The sequence below is a fragment of the Cryptotermes secundus genome, unplaced genomic scaffold, assembly GCF_002891405.2.
Source record: "Cryptotermes secundus unplaced genomic scaffold, Csec_1.0 scaffold388, whole genome shotgun sequence".
NCBI lineage: Eukaryota > Metazoa > Arthropoda > Insecta > Blattodea > Kalotermitidae > Cryptotermes > Cryptotermes secundus.
Genome location: NW_019721765.1, coordinates 502478 through 514498, shown reverse-complemented (window position 1 = coordinate 514498; position 12021 = coordinate 502478). Strand labels below are relative to the sequence as shown.

The 12021-nt window shown below is 40.1% G+C and overlaps 1 protein-coding gene across 3 annotated transcripts in view; it reads left to right on the top strand.

The window, feature by feature from the left end:
- LOC111875687 (latrophilin Cirl) overlaps positions 1-12021 on the top strand; it is a 1027517-nt gene that overhangs the window by 515007 nt on the left and 500489 nt on the right. For all 3 annotated transcript variants that reach the window (XM_033750172.1, XM_033750173.1, XM_033750174.1), the window contains one exon: positions 4323-4370. In XM_033750172.1, the coding sequence (XP_033606063.1) occupies positions 4334-4370 (37 nt within the window). In that variant the 5' untranslated portion in view covers positions 4323-4333. Of the gene's footprint in view, positions 1-4322; positions 4371-12021 lie in introns of those variants that run through there.

The window sequence follows — 12021 nt, the reverse complement described above, 5'->3', positions numbered from 1 at the left end:
TGCTATAAAACACACTATTTTTTGCTATCAGGATATTTCATACGCGACTGGTTGATTCTGTAGGCTATCCTACGAGAAATACAAGAGGCGCGTCCACATTACTCATGCTCGTGCTCGTGCTCGTGTTCGCCAGGCTTGTGCTCGTCGGGAGACTCGTCTGGATTTTACTTGTGCTCGTAAATCTTCGTCCACACTACTTCAGTTGCTCGCCAGGCTTAGGCGTGTGAGGATCCGTATATTTACTCGTACTGTGTATAGGCTGTAGATTTTAAATTAAAATTTAACATATGCTTGTCTCGTAACTTGTCATATCGCCCACATTACTCGCGAGCATAGCGAGTCACACAAGCACGAACACGAGCACGAGTAATGTGGACACGCCTTTACATAAGCATATTTGCATCAACGAGAACGCGAAACACGAAGTGTGAGGCATTGTGCTCCTGCGACCGCTCACGTCAACAGTGTGCATTTCCCTCAAGAACCAAATCGTGAACACTTCCGTGTTGATGTTCGAGGGTAAAAAATGATAGTGTGCTGCCTGTGAAATGAAACGTTAATATACAGGGGTAGCAGGTATGCATAAATAAAACAAAATTTATGCCTGAAATTACACGTTGTAGTTCTCAGTTTTGTCGCCTCAGAGATAGCAAACTTATATAGAATTGTTTTGGAAGGTACCATACCGGGTTCATATCTCGACTGAACTGTCAGTTACACTGACTGAAGATACTTATCATTTTCCTTGTTCTCTATATGCAAATACGGGTATAACACCATCAGAAAGCCCACAGTTTCCTCCTTCTGTGTTGTTTGTAATCCTTGACGATTTGAATATATGAGGTTGAAACAGTGCCGTTGAGTGACATAGGAAGCAATCATCCTGTTGAGGTTGCTCTTCTGCACGAAACGCCGTGAGAGAAATGAATCTAACCACAGAAATGAAGCCATATGTTACAAAATGATTTATTGATTTGAATTTAACAACCAGTGCTTCCATAATATTGTTTATTATTGTAATAAAACGGGAGCACGCGGTACTGTAGTTGGTTGAGGCACTGTGCTACAAGCCGGAAGGTCGCTGGTTCGAGTCCCAATGAGGTGCAATTTTTCAATTGATCTAATCCTTTCATCCGTACTATGACCCTGGGGTCGACTCAGCCTATAACAAAATGAGTACCAGGAATCTTCCTGGGGAATAAAGGTCGGCCGGTGCTTAAGGCTGACAACCTTACCGCCATCTGTGAGCCGATTGTTTAAATCTGGGGTCTCCAAACTTTTCGAACCGCGGGCCACATTTGATAATTCAGCACTTTCAACGGGCCGGATAAAATGAGAAATTAATAACTCTAGGTATATGAGTTTTATTGAAAGCACAGAATTTCATAAACTAAATACAAAGTACATGAGAATAAATTATCGTATATTAATGACAACAGACAGTAGCAGCAAATGCTCATATTTTCATCACAAATTATAATAAAACAATTAATGTGAATGATGGACCTCTTCTTGCATTCTTAAAATCTGATTAAATTGAGGTTCAAATTTTGAAACGCTAAACACATGTAGCGACCTTAAATGTNACTGGAATCCAAATCAGCAAATCGCTTCCGAAATTGTTCTTTCAAATCTAAAATGACTAAATTCGCAAACGGTGAAGGAAATTCAGCTTCACCCTTTTTATGCAACTCTGCACAGTATAGCATATGATCAAAGTTACAATTTTTCACTTGGCTTTCCAGAAGTATCAACTTTGCTCTTAATGCCTTGATAAGTGCAAATAAATCACACCCTGCAACTTTAAATTCAAATGGTTCATATGGTTCACCAGATCAGTAAAACTGCTAATTTCCAAAGCCACTTGGTATCTGATAAAAGTGGTTCGTGATGGTTTTTCTTGGTAAGAAATATATCAATTTCATTCCTGAGCTGAAAGAAGCGCGAAAGAACCTTTCCACAGCTAAGCCATCGAACTGCAGTATAATATGTCAGGTGAATAAGCTCGGAATCACATTTACCAGTACTCACTGGAAAATTAGTTCAATTGGCGCATTTCTGCAGAATTCTTTCGCGGGCCGGATAAAATCACATTGCGAGCCGCATGTGGCCCGCGGGCCGTAGTTTGGATACCCCTGGTTTAAATAATGTAGGATCCTCAACCTCTCACAACGGTACGGGCCTCCATGGCCTGTTACGGGGATACCTTTTTTTGTAATAAATCACAGGTTTATCCCTTTACGTTTAAGTGTTTGAACCCAGAGTGAGGGAAATTTAGTACTGAATTTACCCTTCGAAGTATTTTTTTCAGTGGATGTTAATATTTCTTAGAAGTGTTGTGATTTTGAAACTCTCCTCCATACTGCAAACGTTAATTGACGGAGGTTGATTCTGATAGTGAGATTATATGCATTCTGGCTGCGCTGTAGACTCGTATTAAAACTTGATTTGGGCTAGCAGATATTTTTCAGTCTGTACATCTGCCACAGTGAATTTCGCTGAGTTTGTTGGAGTCTGGGAGCAGGACAGAATCCTTTGAGATGAAAATCTCATAATACTGTTGCTCAGACACAGAGGGAAATATGGACGTGTTTCTTGTGAAACTATTCCAGTCACAAGAAGACGTCCATGATTATGCTGGTCAAAGTGAAAAAGAACTTCTACGATAAGGGATTTTGGTAGAGAGAAATTGGGTTGTAGAAGATTTGTCTTTCAAGACCAACTTTGATATACGACGAGGGACTTGGGCGAAGCGGATCGTCTCCCTAGACTCCCTCGGTCTTCTGGAGGACAGACTAAACCGTCAGTGGTGGATAAGGGAGCTCATTACACAGAAGCGCATGATCCAGTGATTTACAAGATACACAAATTCTGTAATTCAACGTACAATTGTGACGGTGCACCCACGTCATATGACTTTTATCAAGAATTGCTCCACTTTGAAACGAATACACATCACTTTCTCCAGAGTCCTATTTGAGGAATGCCACCACAAAAAATATTCATAACGGCGCTGTTAATTATCTCGTAAAATGAATTAATTTTTGTGAAAATAATTAAGCCAGAAGGGAGGAGACCACTGGGAAGACCAAGACATAGGTGGGTGAACAGTATTAAAATTGATCTTAGAGAGATAGAATTAGATGGGATTGATTTGACTGATCTGGCTCAGGACAGGGACCAGCGGAGGGCTCTTGGGAACACGGCAATGATCGTTCACGTTCTATAAAATGCTGGGAAGTTCTTGAGTAGCTGCACAAATGGCGGTTTCTCAAGAAGGGCTCGGCTCCACGAATGAGTGAGTGAGTGAAAATAATTTTTGAGAAGTATTTATTTATATTACTTTTAAGAGAAATGTTGCTGATCCAGATACTAAGTGTTTACTTAATTAACAAGCATAATCTAATATGACATCTTAGATAGATGAGGTTGATTTTATATTATCTTCTTTTTTTTCCAAAATTCTCTCTTGATGATTCTGTTTACGCAACTTAGTATTATTTTGTAAACTCTCAATTAATGATGGCCAATTCTAACTTATTCATGAGGGCCTGCACATAGAGAGGAAGGAACATTGAATAATAACATTTCCATGATGGGGCCATTTCCAAATTACACGGCAGCAGTAGCATTGTATGAAGTTGAAGTTATGGCGTTTTACCGGTGGAGAAAGGCAGACGCGCACAGAAGTCTGAGCTGCATTAATTTGATGCTGGGAGAGTTCACAGTACCTTTTTGACAAAGACGCGTGTTTCAGCTCCTAAAGCTCCGCCCTGGATGCGGTTCCACCCCTGCTCCTGGCTTTCTCCTTCCGAGATGCGATTGATAGCTTGGCTCCCGGTGACGCCACTGTTTGGCGGAGCGTCTCCATGTCTACCGTGCGGTCACTCGAAGACAATGCTCAACCGGGTACGCTTCCACGTCAAGCACAAGCCGATCACAGTGACCACACGGTCCCTGTCTTCGCCCTCGAATATCGAGATCGTGGTTTCGAATCCAGCTTCGCTCACAGATGTGTATCTACGTTTCTTCTATATCGTGTTATTTTGTGTAGGTAGATGCCTTGCGATGTGCCGATCCACCATCCAAGGAGCCCTACAAATTGTTCTCAGGATTCGTCCATTCAGAGTTTAGTCTGTAGCGGAACAGGCCAGAAGGTTTAATCCGTGAAACAAAGAAGAAAATGAAGACAAACATCAGAAGTATATAACATAGAGATTTCAAACAACCTTTCTTTAAGCTCATGTAACAGCTTGCATATGTGTAGACAAAATTAACCTTTGCATGCCTCAGCCCTTAACAAATGTTTTTGTTTGTTTCAGGTCAGAATACGATGAAGACTCGTAGCAGTCATCACCTTGACAACAAAGGTAAGGCTATTGTGACGTCATTTTGGCAACAACAAGAATAATAATAACAATAATTACGTGTATGTTCTTCTCTCTGGGGAATCTGTCCTTCTGTGTTTGTGTGTCTTTGTTTCTGATTGAGAGGAGACTGAAGTTGGGGCGGTAGTTCATATTGATTGAAACTGAGATTGAAGACCTAAGGAATTAAATTGCTAACGTTTGTCACTGCCTAAATTGCAACATCCCAATGCGCCGCTATGCAGATTGTGTGCAATGTGCATTCATCAGTCAGCAGTGTTGGATGCAGAGATGAAAGTAAAGCGATAGTGTTGGTAGGATATCTGAAGTTTGAAGCTTTGTCTGCTGAACATTGTATACATTTACATTTCTGCTGTGAATATTCGTATTGTGGAGTTCTTGAACACTTCACCATGTAGTCTGGTAGGTCTGTGTATCATAATACCTCCATCTTCAGGGTGGAAGTACCGTCATCTACATTGTCCACACATTGAGCAACGTTTCCGTGCACTGGATGGTCATCATGCCAGTCGTATCATGCATTTATAACATAAAGAAGTTCCAACAGCTCGTTCACTCATTTCCGTCTGTAATGTGATACAAACCGTTTACAGTTTCTCTTTTCTTTAAAATGTATTTAAAATCGCATTTAATTACATGTTTCGGCGTTACAATGCCATTTTCAGGCAATTGTTCACCGATTGAAACTGCCGCACTGCACCAGTTCGTATGTCAGTACATCCCATGCAATTGCATATCCTCGTTCGCACCAAAATGTATTTGTCTGAGAATGAACACTCTCTCTTCGCTCCGCCCTATTTTCATTTTGCGGCGTCCATCTTATGCCTCCTTCATATACAAGGGATACATGGCCGACTACTCAGAACTATATTTTAAAGTAAAGGAGAGACTGGACGGTTTGTGTTGTATTAGAGCCGGAATTGAGTGAACGAATGATAAATCAGTGCAACAGGATACTGAAATATATTACTCCGTGGCCTGTAGCCCTCAAGCGAACTATACCGACCGAGCGTATGCCGCTTTTCCTCGAAGTTAGTGCCAACTTTTGGGGTTAGAAGGTGTCACGTGGTAAGCGCAGCGGATCCCCACGGCCGTTAATATCAGTTTCTTAGACCGGGAAATATAATATTATCAGATGAAGTAATTTCGGAGGGCTGGTAGCGCTGTTTCACCTACACGTCTTTCGGAATAGTATCGGCTTAGGAAATGTCTGAATGACAGATTTTATAGAAAGGATTTGTGAATTAAAGCGAATAACATCAAAGCATGAAGCACCTCACTACCGTGTTATACAGAGAACCCTGCATAAGCCCAGAGAACATGGTGGACTGTGTTCCAAGTTAACTTCTCTTGTAAGATTTGAGGCTNTCTTCGCTTGCAGATTTCTTATATTTTTTCTTCTACCCTGAAGATGAAGGCGATACGTTCCTCCGAAACGTCGGTTAATGCCACATATACACGGTGCCAAATCCCAGAAGACTGCTTTCTTCATAACTGCTCTTTTCTTGGAAATCTACTTTTATTCATGTAACAGTGTGGACGGCATCAGGATAGTGTTTCTATCAGTGAAACAGTGGTCATATTCCCATGACAAGAGGATGGACGCTACTCTTTTCAGAACCGATTGATTGTGTCATTCTAGATTACAATCTGTTTTCTGTCTCCTCCCACCTTGTGAGATGGCATTTAACGCGCCGAATAGAAGGATTGATCGGTGGGTGTCTGAACATATGGGGGAGAAGATTGGTGAGTGGGTCGAAGCGTGGGTGGTTAGAAGGATTTTGCTTTCTTCGGCCCAAGCACATGGTAGTAAATAATCCAATTTGTATAATTGTTTGGTATCTGTGAAGAAGGCAGCACTAATAACAGTTCTACTTTTACATTGACGGCTTCGACTCTCTCGCCTGTTCCCTTACAGAATGAATCCGGAAATTATGATTCTTATGGACCGTCGGTAGGACTCCTTGGACGTGTGATCAGCCCGTTGCAAGTCTGCTGCCTACACGCAGGACAACACAGACACAGAATAAGCGGAGATAGACTCCCATGCCTTGAGTGGGATTGGAGCTTACAGTGCCAGTGTTCGAGCGCGCGAAGACGGTTCATGCCGTAGACGCGCGCCCGTTGAGTAGTAACTAATAACGATTAATAATAACATTAGCATTCAGCACTGCAAGACAGCAGATACATTGTGGGACAAGAATATTCCAGACGTGATGATCTCACGAATATTATTAAAAATGGTGGTCAAAGAGTTCACGTCCAATGATTGACGTTAGCTCTTTCTAAAGGACTTAACAGACTAAGTTTCTCCCACCTTCACCTGAGGACGGAAACAGATCCAGTGTCCGAAACGTTGCGTTTTCTAGTTTCTAGAATACCGAACGATGGACAGAGTCTGAAAACCCAGTAATTCTGAGTTTTATACATTATCGTCAGGACCGTTTAGCGTCTAAGACTTCACAGGCAGAAGTGTATTTGAACTGAAAGAATGTTACGCTGATTTATTTCCAGAAGAAATGCTGTAATCGAAGGATCGTACATTGTTGCATTATTGGCGGTGTAATTAGAATGGTGCATTAGGTAGATATGAACGAAAAGGGATAGTTATATATTTATATATATGTAACTAATGTACAGAGAAGGCAGTATCATAAATATCATTTTGAATTCTTTACTCCCTCTGGAGTACTTTATGTGATAAATTTTTTGTTAATTTCTTGTTTGCTGCTCGATATTCTGTATTTGAATGGTTCACAAACGTTTGAACTATCATCTAACTTCCCATACGAGTAGCCACAGTCTCAGAACCATTCACGTACCGATCGGTAGGTTGCTGCGATAATGCATTTAGAAAACTTCAGTTCATAGCGTACACAGAGAGTTTCATGTTTCACGGCCTGTCTCATATTTCGGGATATGGTTCATGAGGTGACGGTGGATAAAAAACGTTAATCCAATTTTAAGTCTGTTCCCAAATGCTGATGAACAGCTGATGCTTGATATAAGCGTAGGAGAAAACGAGCGAGATTATTAATCAGATGGAATTTATTGGTACCTTTCAATTCTGCGAATTGTGTAAAATAAATTTAATACATAAATAATATTATAAGATGACGCTACTTCAATTCTTGACGGATTTTATAACAAATTTTAAATGTTATGTGCTCTCTTGTAAAATAATCTTGAGCAAGTTTTAGCAGTGCATTTATTGAACGTGTGTCCCTGATGATATATTTGAATATATCCTGTTTACGGTATTCCACCACACAGTTATTCACAACGCGCTGTTTATTAAGTATCTCGTAAAAAAAAATTATTTTTCTTAAAATAATTAAGCCGGAAGGAAAGATATTACTGGGATGACCAAGACGTAGGTGGGTGAACTATATTAAAATGGATCTTATGGAGACAGGAAGGAATGGCATGGATTGGATTGATCTGACTCAGGATAGAGACCAGTGGAGGGCTCTTGTGAACACGACAATGAACCTTTTGGTTCCATAAACTGCTGGGAAGCTCTTGAGCAGCTGCATGGTTGGCGGCCTCTCAAGAGGTGCTCAGCTCCATGAGTGAGTTAGTGAGAGTTTGGACTAGGTTTAATCAGGTCAGGATACTGTCTAATGATGGACTTTGGGAACGTGGAAACAGACCTTGGGGGTCCATAAAAGGGAGGAATTTCTTCAGCAGCTATCATACATCTCAGAATGACGTGAACCTACTTGATTATGTTTTAGAAGCTAAAATGTGTCTCTTGGACACATTGGAGTTGAATCGACTCAACTGATAATATTTCCGCCACTGAATTGCACACGTTTCTGAGACCGTAAAAGAAATCGAGACTTCGCGATCTGAGGCTCTCACAGCGGTGGGTATGAAGATTACTGTGTAACCTGTCGAAAGTCAACCAGCGTTTCGGAGGAACATATCGCCTCCATCTTCATAGTCGAATAATTAACTTAACAAGAAGAGCTGCTTTCCACACCTGTTTCCACGCTGATTTCTTGCTCGGCCTGTTCTTCGACCATGAAGATCGAGGTGATATGTTCCTTCGAAACGACGGTTGACTTCCAGCAGACTACATAACGATATATCCCAGAAGATAATAATCCAAAGATTAACACTCTGTTCCTTTATGCTTTAAAAGGAACATGGTTTTGGACAGATTGCTGGATAAAATGGAAGTAATAACTTGAAGCACGGTTTGCGGGAAATTCTAGCCCTTCTTTGTGTTCCCAAGCCCAAAGAATTCTTTCCCTTCTCCTGTTTCTCTCTCTCTCCAACGTAGCTGCTGGCTGGCATCACCAATAAAATCTCCGATAAAGCAATCAATGTCAGAGACAAAACAGAGCAAGTCTCTCTAGAAAACTATCAAGAACTCTTAACATCTTTTGTACTGTGTGACCGTGCCAAGTCACTTCTGTGCTAGCCTTCGCTTTGCGTCTCTGCTTCGTATTCTAATCCCTTGAGGTCGCAAGCCTCATTTGACACTTTATGATGCGTTTGAAAGTTGAGTCTAGCTAAATTCCTTGCTGTTATTTTTGTTGCTATTTCTCGATTGAAACTATGTAATCGTTTTAGCTCAAAATGTTGTTAAATTAGCCAAGAATAGTTTTATTAGCACTAACTGTTACGCGTACTTGTAAATCATTATGATGTTTGCTTTAGCTGTAAAATCTGCATTCTTCACTGGTTAGATGGGACATGGCATAGCATAGTTGGTTTATGCACTATGCTACAAGCTGAAAGGTTGTGAATTCGATTCCCGATGAGATAATTGGATTTCTTTTTTCAATTGACCCCATCCTTCCAACCGCACTATGGCCCTGGGGTTGACTCAGCCTCTAACAGAAATGAGTACCAAGAATTTTCCTGGGGGGTAAAGGGCGGCTACCGCTTAAGGCTGAAAATCGCACCGCCATCTGTGAGCCTATGGTCGAGATAATGTGGGACCCTCGACGTCTCGCAACCTTATGGGCCTTCACGGCCTGTTACAGGGCTAGTTTACCTTACTTTCTCCATTGGTTAGATATGCGTTGAAATTTTTGTAAATTGATATCTTAAATTTCTGATTTCATTGATAAAATGTGACTGATTTATAGCACTAAATAAATTTCATTCTTAGGGTTAAAAGAGCATTTAAGTTGAAGTTATGTACGACTGTTTACCTCTGAAAGAAAATTTTGTATGTTATAAATGTTTTATGCTTAAATTACAAAGATGAGAATACATCAAGTTCTGAATTAAGTTTTTGTTAAACTGCTTAGTTATCTTTAAATTGATTAACGGAATTAGTGAAAATTATTTTTAAATATCTGCTGCATAAGCCCGAATATAAGGCGAGCCCCTATTTTTCTAATGAGCAAATTGTAAAGAGAAAGTATTTTTGACAACGTTGAATATGTCATTTATTTCTGAGGGTTGTAAGCAAATGGAAGTGTATATTAATTTTTAAGAACCCGAAAATAAGGCTACCTCTCTTTTCTAAGAAGCAGTGTCTGAAAAATACTTGTACAGTCCTTGCCTTATATTCGGGCTAATGCCATATGTAGCTTATTGTGCTGTGGGTATGTTTACATAAGTGTCCTCCTATAGTTTCCTTTCTCTGTTTAGTGCAATATATTAGGCTTTATGCTGAATCTATACCAAGACACGATATATCGTTGACAGTGTAATCTTTCAAGGTGCTTTATGCTACTTTTGTTTGCAGTGGAATTAATTTATAAGACAAACCATGTTGAATACCGCTGATAGAATGACTGACAATTGTGATTCTGCTTATCACAGAAAAAACTTGCATTATGGTACGTGAAAGTAAATGGAACTCTATTCCTTTATAATCCCATAAATGAACAATAACTGATGAAACTTGATCCCAACTTGCCTTTCTGTTAGTAACTTTAACACTAACAATTTTCGATTGACATCAGATGTCATAAAATGTCCACTTAGCAGTGTATGGATTGTACGTGAAATTACATTTTGAATTGTAGTCTCTTAATTGAGTTTTAAACTCCGTAAGAGACGCTTTTATTCACAGATGAGTAGGTATAACCCCTCTCTAAATCTCCGAAAACTGTAACTGTGAAAATTTAAACAAACTTTAAAGCTGCCTTTGGAAATAATCGTGGTTCACATTTGGATATCGGTTCCGAAATTTAGTGTAGTCTTGGTGTGTGTAATATTCCAATCAATTTATTTCGAAATTCTTTGGTCCATTACATTTTGTTCCATGACCAATGAAGAACTAAAACTTTCATTTAACAAGTACCATTTAACGTGTTGTTGTTTCAGTGCTTAATTTGTACCAAGAATGAAATCGAGGCTGTCCCCTATTGTTTACATTTACACCTTTATTTAATTATTTCTCCTTAACAACACTTCTCTGACCCTCTGGATACTGAAACCTAGAGCGATTTTATGGGCAATCTGTGAAACTAACAGCCCAATGGCTCGGTATTGCTCTTATCAAAGCCCATTATTGGATCCTGTGATGACACAGAATATACAGCATTCCACTTCGTATATCACATCCTATTTGACTGAGATCAATTTTATTTTTACGCACCAAAACCCTTCTGTGCCTTCAAGCTGTTGCTTTCAAAGAGGTTTCAGTTCAGACAAATGAGTTTCCACTTCAAGTTTCTTTCATCCTACGCAGACGTACGTTCTCACGTAACGTCCGTACATTTAGTTTTGTCACAGCCACGCCGCAGAAGTTTGCTTCTGTGTTGTGTCCCTTGATACGGCGTAACCGACGTTGGGTCGGTTTTAGAAATTCCCGGCGCCTCTCCAGCGACACAAATCAGATGCTTACGGAATCGAGTTCTTTATACTTCTAGATGTGCCTTTACGCATCTTTTTTTTATTTATTTGGTTGCATAACACCTAGGAGATATACATGGATTTATATTTCTTTAGACCACATCCTCGGCTGGAAACTGACAAACAAAATGTCCAGATGCAAATCATTGCAACGTAAATGTGGGTGGTTACGTTGTTTATCAGAAACCTGATAGCGCAAGAAGAACTGTAATAACAGTACTAAGAAATCTATAGAAATCACGAAGTTTATCATGGGGTTAGTTTGTTGATAAGTGTTTTATGCCATGTTCATAAATTAATTTAATTCTAGAAAGATCTTTCATTAATCTGTAGGAGAATTTCTGCAACATTCCCTATCTACCCCCCCATTTTTAACAAAACAGGTACCTGATTTTGGCGATTCAATTCCTGTATTTGTCCGCATGTTATATTCTTCCTCCCTTCGCCCCCAAAAATCAGGATAAATGAATGCCTGATTTAGGTCACTAAATATCTTCCCTTCCAGACTCTCCTGGATGTTCATGACGGTGTGTTCTAGAGCGCTTGGGATAAGCGTCTTGTCTGTTAGATTTCGCAATTTCACTGCGACTGAATGCAGTGGAGAGTTCTCGAGCTATCAGGCGTAATAAAATGAATTTCAAAGCTCTCATTATTTTAGCCCATTATGAAGTAGAGGTGTATATAAGATTTGAGGCTTTCACGGCGGTGACTATGAAGAAAGCAGTCTTCTGGGATTTGACACCGTGTATATGTGGTGTTAACCGACGTTTCGGAGGAACGTATCGCCTCCATCTTCAGGGTAGAAGGA